The 17,548-nt window shown below is 43.1% G+C and overlaps 1 protein-coding gene across 1 annotated transcript in view; it reads left to right on the top strand.

Annotated features, from left to right (window-relative positions):
• Positions 1-17,548, top strand: part of ZMYM4 (zinc finger MYM-type containing 4) — a gene marked incomplete in the record, with an annotated part of 194,477 nt that overhangs the window by 16,014 nt on the left and 160,915 nt on the right. The window contains 2 exon segments of the mRNA XM_073615589.1: positions 8,937-8,997; positions 12,462-12,935. Of these exon segments, the coding sequence (XP_073471690.1) occupies positions 12,470-12,935 (466 nt within the window).

The following is a 17,548-nucleotide window of genomic DNA, read 5'->3' as shown; positions in this document are numbered from 1 at the left end:
GAAATGGTTACACCTAAGCACCTAAACCCCCCCTTTTTTAAATTTATTTTTTTAACCCCCCCACACCCCTACATACACACATCTGAAAGTAAACACGTGCCTCAGAAGACCTACACACAAAAATGTTGATTGCGCTACGTTACATATCACCATACATGCCAGAGTAAGAGCAATAACTCTAGGACCAATATTTACAGTCAAGTCTAAACTAATGACCTGTAGGGACTTTTTTAAAGCTTTGTGTATGGAAAATTTAGGGTGCCTGAAGTTTGTTGCTGTTTTTTACACACACGCACACAATTTTAAGGCTTGACATGTTGAGTAGGGTTGCACTGATACCGATGACAGTGCCGATACTAAGCACTTGCACGAGTATACAAAAGCCCATACAAAATGAATGGGTTCAAATCGCACTGCAAAAAGTTGGATGTGATTTGAACAGGAATGCGGTGCGACTCCTGCCCCACCTCTCCTGTGTGAACCCAGGCTTGTCATGGAATCGCACTGCAGTTATGTTGAAATTGTGATTCTTTTGCTGTGCGATTTAAGCCCATTCATTATGCACTCAAATCACACTGCAAAGGTATCGGTGCTCTGTATCTGCGAGTACTTGACCAAAAGTATCGGTACTCGTATTCGCCCGTAAAAAAACAATATTGGTGCTACCCTAATGTTGAGTATTTACTCAGTGCAACCTCACCTTTTTATAATTTACCAAACAATTGGGTAATATATTGTGTTTTTTTGCCCTTAGAGTAAAGTGGTTGTAAACCTCAAACATGAAATCTGAACAAAGCATATCCCTCTATAGTGCGTCTCAATCCAGAACACTAAGACTCATTTCTGCCTGCTGCCTCATTCCTCATGTTCGAACACAATAGCACAGCAGGGGAGATTGCTGCACTAACATTGCTTGTGTTCGTACAGTGACATCCTTTTTTTTTTTTTTTTTTTTTTTTTTTCTTTTTTTTTAATTTCGTACAGCCCACTAGGTTGAACAGAAAAGTTTCTTGTGTACCAGGCTTTTAGGGTGAGTTGGTGAGTTGTTGGGGGTCTATAAAAACAGCAGGTCTTTACTACCTCCCTTAAACCCAAGTGTAAGGGCTCATTCATACATGGCACTGCAGATATGTGCCTCCTGTGCAGGGCCGTCTTTTACCAGCACAGAGATGCACAAAGTGCTGCGTGCATCCCCATGCTTGCGTCCCATTTATTTCTATTGGGACACGTAGCTGGATGAACACAACTGCTGTGTCCCAATATGACATGACCTGTATGTATTGAGGGACCCAGCTGCACCCTTATGATGTATTGGGACACAGCGGTTGTGTCCATTCAGCCACGTGTCCCAACAGAAATGAATAGGACACAAGCATGGGGATGCACGCAACACTTTGTTCATCTCTGTGCTGGCAAAAAATGGCCCTGCTCAGGAGACGCATACAATTTCTGCAGCGCCATGTGTTAATGGGCTCTACATGAGGCCTAAAGATGCAATTTGCTGTCCCATGATCATTATAATGGTGATGATCACATAATACAGATGTGATAACATGAGAATGATGATCAAATTTAGCTGCTGTATTTATCATTCATGGGCAACAGGGCATAGGTAAACCAATGAATAGGGGTGTGTTTTACTGACTGTACCTTTGTGGAGACAAAGTTCACTGCAGACTTGCTGGTTCCCGCTTTCCTCTCAATATCACTCACATTGTGTTGATGGCAGCCAGTTGCCTCTGATTTCTCCTTGGGCTGAGCCTGCTCTCTCCTCAGCACCTACTTGCTGAAGGAGGCAGGCAGTGAAGAATCTGCTGACATCTCTCTGCCAGCCAGGGCTGGGAAACCTTCATCCAATCTTTGGGAAATGTGGCGCCGGGTGGTGTTAATCTGCCTTTGTGCGGACTTAGAGAAAAAGAAAAAAGTCCCCCCATTGCACAACCTCCTCGGCCCCTCTGAATGAACTGATGGGGCCCAGAATATATGATTTAGACCACCTGGGTGTTGCAGGGAACGGGGGAAGCCTAGTAGTTGCCTATCGCCTTGTGAAACTTAGTCGTCGGCCAGACCCCTCTGTTATAGTGATGAGGCCCGGGCCCCTACAGGAGGCTTGGTGGTACCCCCTTATCGGTGGCCCTGACCACACACAAGGTATCACTGCAAATGTTGGAAGTGAGAGCAATAATTCTAGAGCCACCATTTTTGATTAGCGCTACACTCTTAACCTGTAAAGCCATTTAAAGTGTAACCTATGAAAAATTTTAGGTACCATAGTTTGTCGCCATTTTAATGTAACACACTTTTGGGGGTTTTGACATCTTTAGTTTTTGTAGCACCCTCCTCCCCTTCTTACTTGCAGCCATTTATTTTGATTTTGTTTTTTGGATCCTTTTTAAATCATAATGATAACAGAAATCACCCAAATGGCCCTGTTAAAGTTTACATACCCTGGAATGTTTGGCCTTGGTACAGAGACAGAAGGTGGCACACGCAAGTTAAAATGGCAATTAAAGGTTAATTTCCCACATTTGTGGCTTTTTAAATCACAATTCGTGTCTGTGTATAAATGGTCAATTAGTTTGTTAGCTCTAACATGGATGCACTAAGTAGGCTAGACACTGAGCCACAAAGAGGTAGAAAAGAATAGTCAAAAGACCTGCGTGACAAGGTAATGAAGTTTTACAAAGATGGAAAAGGATATAAAAAGATATCCAAAGCCTTGAATATGCCAGTCAGTACTGTTCAATCACTTAAGTGGAAAATTTAGGGATCTCTTGATACCAAGCCAAGGTCAGGTAGATTAATTGCATAGAGCGGCCGGAACCTCTTCTTTTCGGGTCCCCTGCTGGCTCTCCTGGCCCCTCCCCTCTGTCCAGGGTCCCCATAGGAAGTGGTTTCCCATGGGGGGCACTCGTGCGTACTCGCACTTGAGCCCCACTGCTGTGTCCGTTGAAACACAGCGGGACTTGACCCCACCTGCCGCTCCCTCGTCACTGGCTTTGATTGACATCACTGGGAGCCAATGTTTTTTTTAAATAGATTCAAGTGTTCTCTGACTTGCCTGCTTTTTGTTAGTTCTGGATCAGCAATGCTAAACCTATTTACTGTATTGCAGCAAGTGTGCTAGTCAGGACATGGCAACTTTTACCAGCCCAGATTGCCCAGCTGTTTATCCTCAAGAGTTCTTTTCAAAGGCAGTTGAGCCAGTTCTCAAGAACTGTGAATTACGTACCTTCAGAAATTTTATTTGGTCAGTGGCTTGAAATCATTGATTTCTGAAGAACTATTTCCAAAGAGTGGTACTTGGCTGTTTTCTTAAAGGAGTTCTATGATCACAACATTTAATTTCATAATATCCTGCATTGTAATAATACAATAGTTTTTTTTGTTTTTTTTTTTCTTTTTTTTTGTTCAAACAATAGTTCATTTTTTACAACCAATATAAGCTTAATTTTTTTTCTTTATAATAGGATACTGCCGTTTATTATATATTTTCCCTACATTGGAGTTTACAGTACATTGCAGGGGTTTAGGGAAAAGATTTTCTACTTTCAGTGTATTTTCTTTCTAACGTGTTTCATGTGTTTGTTTAAAGGAGTATTAAACCCAAAAGCAAACATTCATTATATCGCAGCTTACCAATTCTTAGACAAAAAAAGCTCTTGCAGTTACAGGGATGAGAACGACTATTTAACACTGGCAAGGGTGTTTAAAATGATTAGCTTTTATTTATGTAAAACCTTTATCCAAATAGAGAAAAAAATGATAACTGGTTATAAAGTATTAGCTGGAGTTCAACTTAAATTTTGTTACTGTATCTAAATCTGCTAGTACTTTTAAAACTCCCCCCGCACCCCCCACCCCCCCAGACTGACAATGCTGCTGTCCAAGTCTGCCTCCTGTGCTCATTCATGCAGAGTAGTGTCTGTATAATACATGAGGTGTGTTACTGGCCAGATCACCAGGTGACAGCAGAGGGGAAAAAGCCTAAAAAAAGCAAATGAACGCAGCCACCACATCTAATGATTGGTAAAATGCAATATGTTACATTTTTGGATACGGGTTAAACGCCTCTTTAACCACTTTAAACACAGCCCCGGAAGATTTGGCTGCTCAGTGAGCAGGCCATTTTTTGCGATACGGCACTGCATCGCTTTAACTGACAATTGCGCGGTCGTGCGACGCTGTACCCAAACAAAATTGACGTCCTTTTTCTCGAATCGTCTTCCAGGGCAGCATCTGAGAGATAGTCTCCTCCTCCCTGAAACAGGAAACACATTAGTCCACCATTATCAATTTCACAGTCCTAACTGCGTGCCTCAGTTGTTTGTGTTTCCTCCAGACCCACAGGAGCTGCAAAAGAAACATTTGTTATTTTACTTCAGTCTCTTTGCTAGTTGCAGGAGACCCCCTGCCAGCATCCCATCCAGCCCTGTGGGCCTTGGGAGGGGGAGCAGGGGCAGCATTTTTGAGCAGTATTGCTCTGCCTGAGATTTCACCCCTACAGAGGGGTCTGCAATCATCCCCCCAAGCTGCAATAATGCACTGACATTTCCCCCATGCCGCTGTTCAAGGGACCTGCCGCAGTTTTTTCACCAGGGAACTCCATGTGCAAACTCTGGCAACATACTCCCAGACATGAAAAGCGTACAGTGGTGTGGGTGCATGGATGCCTTACCCCCTGATTACAGCCACTGCTGCGCAGGACGGGTAGGTGCCTCACGGCTTATTTTTTGTTCCTCTCCTACCCCCATGATGTCCACACCCGCCGCCCGCTTGATTGCCGGTGTTTTCGCCGCGATCGGCTTCCTCTACACACCGCAGAACAAGCCTCTCCTCATGGAGGCTCGGTGGGGTGTACCAAGATGGCGCCGGAGACACTTCCAGGTTAGCGCCCATTTTCCTGGAGCCTGCCTCCAGGGATACAGAATGGGCTACGGTTACATCACTTCCGGGGGCGGGAATTTTAAAATTAAAAAAAAAAAAAGATTTTTAATAGCCAATATATCAATATACATGCATATTGCAGCAGAGTCCCCCTCCCTATTGGGCTCAGAAGGGAGGGTACCAATGGCAGTGGAATGTGCAGGTATATCCACCAACCTGCACGGGGTCAGCTGGGGGCGGGGCCGGAGATTAAGCAGGAAGCAGTTAAAAGGGCCCCTCTAAGCAGAGGATCCTGGTGGCTGACCATGTCTGACGCTTCTCCACCATGCTCTGCAGTTCCTGCAAGCCAGGACAGCTCCAAGGTAAGCCAGAATACTCCAGAGTCACCTCTGTCTTAACCTTACTGTAAAACTGCCTACTTACAGGCAGCTTTTACCCGCCTACCTCACGGGGACCTTTTTTGCGATTGATTTCGGGCAAAGACCCCTGAGGAAAGGGAAGTGGAAAGCAACAAAACATGTGCTTCGTGCAGCCACCGGTTTTCCCCAGAATGGGGAAAAAACCCCTATATCAAAAATGTATAGACAAAATGGTGGCCAAAGAATCGCAAGGGTGTCTGAAAGATCTGCTCAACTCTTTCAAGGAAGTAATACAGAGCACCATGGCGATTAAAAAGTTAAAAGCACCATCAAGCGTCAGTCAGACCAATACCCCCTCTACCACCTGATATGCGTTCCTTCAGGGAACAGACAGAACAAGAAGAGCATTCGGATGAATCCGAATTGGAGAATGAACTTTGTTCAGACTCCGACGAGGAAGTTGCGGTTTCAGAGGGCAACTTTATTTCTATCAGAGGATACGAATAGCCTTCTAAAAGCCATAGCGGACACGCTAGGTATTAAAGAACATAAATCCGCAGAACTCACAATACATGACAAGATGTATAAAGAGCTACAACCCAGGAAGCCTACATTCCCTGTACATCAAACTCTTAAAGATATCTTTAAAAAAAGAGTGGGAAGACCCAGAGAAAAAACTCTTCATGCCAGCCACAGTCAAACGCAGACCCGTTTGCAGAGACAGACACCAAAACCTGGGCTAAATGCCCCAAAGTGGATGCTTCTCTGGCAAAAGTCACAAATAAATCTGACTTGGCCTTTGACAACGCGGGTACCTTAAGCCAACCCATGGAAATCCGGCAATAGCTTCCCCCTGCACAGCCCGGACTTTATCATTCTGGCTAACCCAGCTTCAAGAACTTCTGGAGAGTGACACATCTAGAGAATATACTTCCACGGGAGACATTTATGGCGACAATAGACCTACAGGATGCCTACCTACATGTCCCCATAAAGGAGGGTCATCAGAAATTCCTGAGGTTCGCAGTACAAGGGCCAGCAACTACGCTGCACCCACAATACACAGCTCTCCTTTTCGGCATCTCCTCTGCACCAAAAATCTTCTCAAAGATAATGGCAGAAGCATTAAAAGGTCTAAGACAACAAGGTATTGGCATAATACCATATTTAGACGATTTACTGTTCTCTGCGGACTCAGCAGAGGGCCTAGAGAGCAACCTGTGCACAAGTATGTCCTATCTGCAGAACCGGGGATGGATAATAAATGCAGAAAAGTCACAGATGACCCCAAGCCAGTGAGTGGTATATCTGGGCTATATACTAGACTCCAGACTAACGAAAACCTTCCTAACGGAAGAAAAGGACGGAAAAATCACACAGGCAGTAACCTTCCTAATAAGGACCAACGCCATAACAATCAGACAAGGTATGGCCGTACTAGGACTGATGACGTCTTCTATTCCAGCTATCACCTGGGCACAGATTCGCATGAGACCTCTACAGAACTACATTCTGTCCCAGTGGGATGGCAGCCACTCATCCCTAGACAGGTCCATTCCTGTTCCAACCACAGTCAAACTAACACTATAATGGTGGCTCAATCTACTTCGATACATCGAAGGACGCAAATGGGCCCAATCTGAGCCAACCGGGATCACCACCGATGCCAACGCCATAAGCTGGGGGGCAAACTTGGAAGGCCTCTGCTCACAGGGAAAATGGACCTCCAAATGGTCCCAAGCCTCCTCAAGCATTAGAGAGCTAAAAGCTGTGGGGGAAGCATTAAAAGCGTTCAAACCAGCAATACAGGGGAGAAACGTAAAGTTACAATCGGACAACGTCACAACTGTTCTATACCTAAACAGGCAAGGTGGGACAAAGTCCCGAAGCTTGATGAGGCTGATGGAGAAAATCCTACTATGGGCAGAATCAAACCAAGTCAATATCAGGTATCTACCTGAAAGGAACAGACAATGCGCTGGCAAACTTCCTGACCCGGAAGACCATAAAACAGACGGAGTGGTCTCTGAACCAAGCGACCTTCGCACAAATCCCTCAAAAGTGGGGAGTACCCGAGGTAGATCTATTCGCCTCCAAAGCGAATGCAAAATCACCAACTTTCTTCTCTCTGGACCCCACAGATGACAACAGCGGAGTAGACGCCTTCAACCAGAGCTGGGGATGGCAACTATGCTATGCATCCCCTCCAACTGCCAAAATACCAAGGGTGATTCAAAAAATAAAGCCAGAGAGAGCAATGGTGATACTAATAGCACCGCACTGGCCACAAAGGGCATGGTTCAGCCACTTGAAAAACCTCAGCATCCAGCCTCAGCTGACACTGACGGACCGGCCAGATCTCCTATCACAGGGCCCAGTCAACCACCCGAACCACAGAATCCTAAAGCTTTCGCCTGGGTACTGAAGGGGTGAGACTTCAGAACAAAGGATTGTCAGACAATAGGATCAATACCATCCTAAACAGCAGGAAGCCTGTAACTATAGCGATCTATGAGAAAATGAGGGAAAAGTTTGTCTCCTGGAACCGAAACAAACCGTATTCCAAAAGAGGAATAATCCCAACAATCCTGGATTTTCTACAAGATGGAGCAGACAAAAATATTTCCCCAAGTACGCTGAAGGTACATGTTGCAGCACTCTCCTCGTTCATGGACACAAGACTAGCAGAGGACCCGCTGATAAAGCGATTCCTAATGTCACTCAAAACCGCTAGACCAGCCAAAATGAATAGAGCTCCAACTTGGGACATGCCCACAGTACTTAGAGGATTTCTTTCCCCTCCATTTGAACCGATGCAAGATAGCTCAGACAAAAACCTCACCTTAAAGACTGTACTTCTTATGGCCCTAGTATCAGCCAGAAGAGTGAGCGAAATCCAAGCACTGTCTATAATGGAACCATACTGCCTAATACATTGAGACAAAATAATTCCCTCTCCAGACCCGGCATTTATACCCAGGGTCCCCTCAACATTCCATAGAACCCAAAATATCATCATACCTTTGCTTCCAAAAACTACGGATAGCGAAAAAAGACGCAACAAACTCGACGTGGAAAACATACTTCGAAAGAACGAAGGATTGGCGAAGAACGACCTCCCTTTTTGTCCTTTATACAGGAGTCAACGAAGAGAAACAGGCTTCCAAGAATACCATCAGCAGATGGATAAGAATGGCCATGCAGACAACCTATGAGGCACAAAATCTCACTCCGCCAAGCGGGATCAGAGCACACACAAGCGGAGCCTGGGGTACCTCTGTCACATAGAAAGCAGGGGCAACTCCGGAGCAGATCTGCAGGGCAGCGACATGGTCGAGCTTCGGTGCCTTTGCAAGGCACTACCGCATAGACCAGCTGTCTGACCAAGACCAGGCACTTGGTCACAAGGCGCTCCAGTCTCTATCCCCACCCTAGTAAGTATTGCTTGATACATCCTCTCAGATGCTGCCCTGGAAGACGATTCGAGAAAATAGTTAGGTACCTGGTAACTCTTTTTCTAAGAAGTCGTCCAGGGCAGCACTAGTTCCCACCCTTGAAAAGACAAATACCAGGTACAACGGGGGAGCTTTTAATATTTACTGAGATTTCCTTCGGTGCTTTAATACAACTGAGGCACGCAGATAAGACTGTAAAATTTATAATGGTGGACTAATGTGTTTTCTGTTTCAGGGAGGAGGAGCCTATCTCTCAGATGCTGCCCTGGAAGACTTCTTAGAAAAAGAGTTACCAGGTACCTAACTCTATTTTTCCCCACAAAAGAGCTTTCTTTTGGTGGTATTTGATCGCCTTTTCATTTTTTATTTCTTGCGCTATAAGCAATTTTGAAATAAACACACTTTTTGCTATAATAAATATCCCATATTTTTTTTATCAAAAAATTTTTTTTTCCCCTCAGTTTAGGCCGATATGTATTCTATGTATTTTTGGTAAAAAAAAAATCGCAATAAGCGTGTATTGATTAGTTTGCACAAAAGTGATAGCGTCTACAAAAAAGGGGCTATATTTATGAAATTTTTATTAATACATTTTTTTTTTTTTTTTACTAGTAATGGTGGCGATCTGCGTGAATTTTTTTCTTTTATTATTTATTTTTTTATCGGGACTGAGATATTGCGGCGGACAAATCTGACACTTTTTTGACACATTGTGTGTAAAAAAAAAAAAAAAAAATGCACTGATTACTGTGTAAATGTCACTGGCAGGGAAGGGGTTAACCCCAGGGCGATCAAGGGGTTAAATGTGTTCCCTCGTGTATGTGTTTCTAACTGTGTGTAGGGGGGGGGGGGTGATGTGACTGATTTGAGGAGGAACTAGATCGCTGTTCCTAACTAGTGGGAACAGACGACCTGTCTCTCTTCTCCTGACAGAGTGGGGATGTATGTGTGTGTGTTTACATTTACACACACACACAACCTGTTCTTGTGCCTGCGCCTGCCGGCCACACGCATCGGGTCCCCCGTTGTGCAGTTTTAAGGGCAAACGTACAGCTACGGCAATTTGTGCAGGAGAGCCAACCTGCCGCAGTAGAATGACGGCAGTTGGTCGACTAGTGGTTAAAGTGATCATAAAGTCGTTTAACTTTTTTTTTTTTTTTTTTCATTAAAAATAACAAGCCTTCATGCTCTGTGCAGTGGTTTTGCACAAAGCAGACCAGATCCTCCTCTTCTCTGGTGCCTCTTGGCACTCCTGACACCTCCCTCCTGTTGACTGCTCCCACAGCAGTCAGCTTGCTATGGGGGCACACGAACTGAGCCACAGCTCCGTGTATCCATTCAGACATGGAGCCGTGGCCCGGCCTGCCCCCTTCCTCTCCTGATTGGCTCACTGACTTTGACAGCAGCAGGAGCCAATGGCACCACGCTGCTGTCTCAGGCAATGAGGAGGGGAGTCTCGGACAGCTGAGTCTCTTGGGCAACATCGCTGGATCTAGATAGGGCTCAGGTAAGTATTAGGGGGGCTGCTGCACACAGAAGGCTTTTTATCTTTATGCATAGAATGCATTAAGATAAAAAACCTTCTGCCTTTGCAGCCACTTTAAGGATAAAGCTTGTACATCGTTTCTTTTTTTTTCTTTTTTTTTTTTCCTCTGAAAGTACATTTAAATGTAAACTAAAATACAAGTTTTGTCTGTTGGCTGAACTTTTTTATTCAACTTGACTTGCAATGTAGCTTAATCTGCTGTCCCTATGTACTTCCATAAAGGGTACCTTTAGTAGCATGTGTTTAGACTTTTAAGGCTTAATGTACACGGGACGCTGAGGCAACCTCCCCTGAACGATTTTTTTGACAGCTTAAAGCCTCATTTGCATGCCGCGTTTAGCTGCATTTGAGTCTAGGAGTATTATTTAAGATAACATCATAAGGCCCACCCAAAAAACAGTATTTAACTATTTCAGCCATTCTGTGAGACCAGAGTGAGTAGCAGCAGCTGAGAGAGCAGCAGTTATACTTGTATCTACCTCAATTTTGGTGCTTTTACTATGGATCCCATAATGAGCATATGTGAGGAAATGCTCCTGACGTTGCTGTTGATGAAGCAGGAAAGATGACGGAAATTGTGTGCGAGGACAAGAGTTCGTCGCTACTGGACTCATCCATTGATGGCACATGTGTGTAGGATATTTTTCCAACATGCATGTACAGCTGCGTAGTGTGTATGTATGTGTGTGTATGTATGTGTAATAAATATATATATATATAATTTATTTATTATATCCCAGTCCCAGAGTCCTAACTTTGGTCTTCAAGGGGAAACCCTAACCGTAACCCCCTAACCTTGTTCTTCAGGGGGAAACCCTAACCTAAAGAGACATATTGTGTGGGGGGGGCTGAGTAAACATTGGTATGGAATGCCTGCTGAAGTTGGAACTTAGAAAATATCAGACTGGTTATAGACACTGATTTAGATTAGAGTTAAAGTAAAGTTAGAACTTGGATTAAGGGTGGGTGTCCAAGATAACAGGTTGGGGTGAGGGGAAGAGACAGTCCTGTGAATCATTGTCGAAGCTACCTAGAATTTAACATGAGGGCATAATGAATTAAAGCCAGATATTAAATTTCATGCAACTATGTTTGATCAAGTCAGGGGTCAAGGTCAATGGTGGGGGTCATCTGGTTCAAATCTAACAACATATGGGTCAAATTCCAATTCTACTTTGGCTAACAGTAATGCTAGTGGTGTATTGGATTGGATCATGGGCTCATTAGGGGTATATAAATGGTCTATGAAGCATTGCAAGCAATTACTTTTAATTTTTTTTTTTTGTGGTTTTTCATCATTTGCTATAATTTTTAAGTTTTGTAATGTAAAAAAAAGGCACCTTTTTAAAAACGCTTCTAAACGAAAACGCGGCTAAATGCTGGTACTGCATTTAGCCGCGTTTGGCATCTAAAACGTCATAAACTTCAGCGTCTGAACTCATCTTTTTGCCTTCAAAGAAAAGCCTATAAATGCAACTGCCTAAAAACGACATTAAACAAACCTGTGTACATGGGCAGCTAAAAAAAAAAAAAAGCATCCAACTGCCTCTGAACGTCCGTTTAGCAGCAGCAGTGTACATGAGGCCTAAATGTTTAAAATGGCTGACAGGTCTGCTTTTAGTATTGTAAGAGAAGATTAAAACTATTTATTTAACAAATACTATTCCACACTATTTAAAAAAAAAAAAAAATTGCATAGCCATTTATCAAGTGACTCTGTATACACCTTTTGTTCTGTGTGTATTATTGTGTCTATTTTCGCAACAAATGTTTTTTTTATAATGCACATTACCAAAATACCACAGAATGGCCACTAAATGGAGCTGTGTACCGTAGGAAATACATGTTTGTAACGAGATTCAATGTAACCACTCTAGAGAACACTGGAGTGTTCTCTAGAAAGATAATTTGTTACAGGTATTTAATTCTCTCTAGCGTTCTCTAGAATTGTTAGATTGTATCTATTGCTACAAAGACATGGGAATTTCATATGCTACTGGGCACCATCCAGTGGCCATGATGCTGTATTTTACAAATGCCCATAATATAAAAATGTGTTCAGAAGAGAAAATATCCTAAAGAACATTCACTCTTCTCTACAGAACTATTATACATGCAGGTTTGCTGGATGAGTGACAATACAACATTTTATCAATGGAACCCCACAGTGTAAAATATTCAAGTATAACTAAAATGTGTTTCTTTTTCATACAGACAGAAGTATGGATGGCAATTTTAATAACAGCTTGAGACCTGAGACCATAGAAAGCACAAACAGTCAGCAGGCTCCAAGAGTACCAGACGAATCGCTACTAGATGAAAACTATTTTCTGAACTCAGAGGTGCTAACAAAAGTTCCATTTCCTGATGCTGATGAAGAGCAAAATAACTTGTTGAAGGGATACAGTTCTTCTGGTTTATACTCCCAAGGGAGTATGGAAGAAGAGAGAATTCCTATTGAACAAAGGGAAATACATATCAGCAACTTACAGAGACTTACAGAATTCATTCCTCAGTTAAATAAGCAGTCCATGCTACAATCTATCAGAACGGACTTCAAATTGTCTAGAGACAGAGAAACGGAGGACACATTCTCAACTAAGGAAACAGGCCGTGAACGTATATTCCAGGACACGCTTTCCAGGGAACCAGAGTCCAGATTAAGAGGAAGTTTTAACACTAAGCAAGGTAAGTGGTACTTTTTTTTTTTATTATGTGCAGAAATCTAGTAAACATTGTTTTTATAAAGTGATGTAACAAGATCGTATGTGAACTTTAATCCCGGTCAAAAAAATGGATCTCGTTCACACCATGAGTGCAAAAAAAAACTGCCCAGATTTTACTTGCAGAGACACAAGTTTACATCAGTTTTCATGCTCGTTTCAGTGAGTTTTTATGCATGTTGTCGTCAGTTTTCAAAACTGACATCACATCCTGTGTCCTCATTCTGTCATCAGTGCCCATCATTCTTTCTTGATCACCAGTGGCCGCTATGCTTTCCTCACCAAAATGTGCATTTTCCCTGCCTCCCCCCAAGCTATAAGTCTAAACAAGGCCTTGCACTTTTTTTATATATTTTTTTAATTTCTACAATTTTTTTCACAATTTTTGGGGACCTTGGTGAAATATCAGGGGTATAAACAGACCCCTGATGCCTCACTTCTGAGAAAGGGATTGAGAACATTCCTCAGTCCCTCTCTGCAGCCTCAGTTACTCTGCAGAGTGAAGGAGCAGGAGGCTCTATAAAGAGGCTGTGCTTCATTCATAAGTTGAAATGTAGTAAATGTTTTTAATATGATTTGCTTATGAATAAACATGAGTAATCTGTACTGATCACTGGCTGTGTTTATTCAGAAAATGTAATTTACCAGCTCCTTCCCCACTTTCCATAGAGAAAAATCCCCCTTTGTGCCGGTGGAAGAGACAGAAGGGTAACCAGGAGCGCTGGGAAGTGGCGCACATGGGGGCTGGCAAGCTGGGAGGATGTGGATGGATCAGATGGTAGACTGCATGGCCACAGATAAGGGGGCCAGCAGGAAGAATCATGATGGACAGGAGTATGTGAATGCAGGGCAATTAATTACCCACTTGCTTACTGGGCACTTAAACCCCCCTCCTATCCAGACCAATTTTCAGCTTTCAGCGCTGACGAACTTTGAATGACAATTGCGCGGTCATACAACACTGTACCCAAATGAAATTTTTATAATTTTTTCACCACAAATAGAGCTTTCTTTTGGTGGTATTTGATCACCTCTGCAGTTTTTACTTTTTGTTAAAAAAATGTAAAAAACTGAATTTAAAAAAAAAAAAAAAATTTATTTTATTATAAAAAATTTAAAACAAGTCATTTTTCTCCTTCATTGATGTACATTGATGTACGCTGATGAGGCGGCAGTGATGGGCACTGATAGGCGGCAGTGATGGGCACTGATAGGCGGCAGTGATGGGCACTGATCAGTTACACTGATAGGCAGCACTGCTAGGTGGCATTGATTGGCACTAGAGGTGGGCATTGATAGGTGGCACTTGTGGGCACTGTTAGGTGGCACTAATGAGGCAGATGTGCCTCTTCCACTTCAGGACCTAGGTCCCTCACATCCGAGCCAGTGATCGGCTGTCAGCGTGAGTAGAGAAAAAAAAAACGATTACCGATCTTTTGTTTACATCATGTGATCAGCTGATCACATTGTAAGGGGCCGGGACCGGCCCCTTACTTGGATCGTTGATCACCCGAGTCTCAGTGACTCGGTGATCACAGTGCGTTAGGCGCGCACCCTGCAGGGCGTGCACAGGGGAGGCCGTCATATGACGGCCTCCCGGGAATTCAGGTCCGCGCTGTGGCCGTCATTCGGCCATAGCGGGGATGTGAAGTGGTTACAGGAACAATCTCCTGTGTCTCTCTCCCTGCAGCCGCTGAAAGCCAGGAGGGAGAAGAGGAGAAGCTGGTTTCAGCAGCTGCAGCAAGAGACAGACACAAGATCGTTCCTGTAATTGCCCCCCCTTCACCCAGTGCACCGATCTCGTGCTCCTGTCTACCATGATTCTTCCTGCTTTGCCTCCCTTATCTGTGACAAAGCATTGCAGCCACACAGGTTCCTGCAGACTGTTACCTAGCTTCCCGTCTGTACTGAGGTATGGACTTTTGGTTATGGAGCTGGAGGAAGTGACAGTGGACTACAAGTGCAGTAACCACTGCACTTGTGTTCCATTAGTAGCTACCGAGACCCTTAGCTGCGGTGGAAGATGGGACTTGTAGTTAGTAATTCACAGATCTCTGTGAAGTGTGCAGGTGGAGCCAAGCAAAATTTAAAAATTGATAGCAGCCGGGGAGACAAATCCCTGGACTCTGTGTAAAAAAAAAAAAAAAAAAAAAAAAAAGGGGGGGGGGGGGTTGTTGGTTATTGACAGGGTGGGGCTTGGCACCATGTTAACCACTTCAAAAACTAGAAAATTACTTAGAACCTCCAAACAACATATGTATTTTCTGAAAACAAAGACCCTGAAAAATGGTGGGTGTTGAAATTCTTTCTTTGTTACTCGATATTTGTGCAACGGTTTATCAAACGCAAATTTTCAGGAAAAACACTTTACTGAATTTTACTGTACACAAACTCATTATATTTTTTTGTAAAATATAAAATGTTTCATCAAGTAAATACCTAAATTGCGTAGACCCGTGGAATGACAAGCTGCGGTACCTAAAAATCTCCATAGGTGACGCTTTAAAAAACCTTTACAGGTTACCAGTTTAGATTTACAAAGGAAGTCTGGCACTAGAATTATTGCTCTCTCAATCTGATGTTTGCAAAAATACCTCACATGTGTAGTAGTGCGATCACTGTTTACATATACGTGTAGGACCTGTGTCCATTTTTTTTTTTTTTTTTTTTTTTTTTTTTTCTTTCTTTCTTTCTTTCTTTTTTCTTCCTTTTTTTTTTTTTTTTTTTTTTATGTATTTATTTTTCTTATTTAAGATTCATTTGCATGCTTTCTTTAAATCTTCTTCATTTCGGGGGTGTCATCCTTCTGTGACAGACGGCACATTGATCCAATGGTGGGACATTGAATCAGTATGACGTGATCACAGGAGGCGGGACATTGTTAGGGCGGCCCGGGCAATTAAATTCACAGCTCCGTGACACACAAAGATCACCGCTCTGATCCGGGCACTGTTAGGCTGCATCCACAGACACTGGCAGGTTGCATCTGATGGGAACTAGCAGGCTGCATTGATCTTTTGTACCATGTCTGCAGTCTGTCTCCTGTATCAGATGGTTAGAGACTGGGGACATTATACAAGAGATGGTTAGAGACTGGGGACATGGTACAGGAGATGGTCAGAAACTGCAGACTACATTTTTCTGAAGCTTTTCTTGCACTAAAGGTGCCAATAATGGCCAGCAATAAATTCATATTAATTGAAATGGATGATTTTAATTAAAAAGTGAATATAATACAATTGTATTTAAAAATATATATATATATTTTTTTAAAACTGTCATTTTCGGTATCGGTTTTGGTTTTCTGCCTAGTACATCCTTCGTTTTCGGTTTCGGCACCAAAATTTCCATTTGGCGCATCCCTAATACGTACATCGGTTGACGTGGTTCAACTCTAAATATGGGTGTAACTTGGTATAAAAGGTGGACTTAGCCTTTAAGTCTTCATTCACGCGAGTGTATAGACTTGTACATCCATGCAGAGGGTCACGGGCCAGCCTGTGAGTATCGATGACCTGCTGAGAGAAGGCGTGGCTGTATAGATCAGTGTTTACATCTGCAAAGGGACTGATACACAGCTCTGGAAATCTGTCTGGCAGCCAGTGACTGTACAGAACACCTGTCATTTTCTGTGTGGAGGTGAGGGACTTTCACCATGGTGCAGTTTGTTTACTTATTTGATCGGCATCTAGTGGCAGAAATGGAGGATCTCATGTATAGGGAACAAAGGCAGGCCAGGTTTACCCTGTTTTTGTATGGTAAGCTTCAAAGACATGCTGTATGTTTGAGCATTTGTGCATCTTAGGTACTGTTACTTATGAGAATCCTAGAAACCGTAAGGGATTATTCACACTAGCAACTACATATGAATCGCATAGGCGCGCTGTGCGACTCTCATGCAGTTCTGTGCAGTGCAGTTACAGCCCATTCATTTTGAATTAACTAAAATCGTACTGCACCAACAGTAGTGCATGCATGCACTACTTTTGGAATCACACTGCAACTGTATCGCTGGTGAATGGGCTCCAAAGAATAGTGTGATTTTCATTGTTATACTATTCTGTGCGAATCAAGCTGCATCTGAAATCACACTAGTGTGAGCTAGGCCTTCTCCCAAAAGGGAAAAACGGTTTGCTGTAACTGCCTGTAAAGTGCTAGCTGGAGTTCAGCTTCAGTTTGTTATTCTAAGTCCTTCTAAATCTGCTGGACTAACACTACCCTCTCCATAGACTGACAATGCTGCTATCCAAGGGTGTCCTGCTTCACTACTTCATTCAGAATGCATTCATCCTAAGACAGGAAGTGTGTTTCTGGCAGGATCACCAAATGAGAGGTTTTTTTTTTTCAGGCTTTTTAACCTTTAAGGATTGGTAAGCTGCAATATATTAAATTTTTTGTAGTTTCTTGGTTTCTATGCCCAAAAAGATTATCTAGCTCACAACCTGTAGGGCCTGTGATAACGGGCTTTTGTTTGCTTCAGCTTGGGTAGGCAATAAACCTGTCAGTTCTAAATGAGCTCAGAAGTGTCTGAAACTGATGTCAAACCTATGCCATTGACAAAAGCTCAAAGCCTGTTAA

Source organism: Aquarana catesbeiana, linkage group LG02 (assembly GCF_042186555.1).
Source record: "Aquarana catesbeiana isolate 2022-GZ linkage group LG02, ASM4218655v1, whole genome shotgun sequence".
Taxonomy (NCBI): domain Eukaryota; kingdom Metazoa; phylum Chordata; class Amphibia; order Anura; family Ranidae; genus Aquarana; species Aquarana catesbeiana.
The sequence above is the reverse complement of the archived record's forward strand: the minus strand, read 5'-3'. Positions and strand labels throughout refer to the sequence as shown.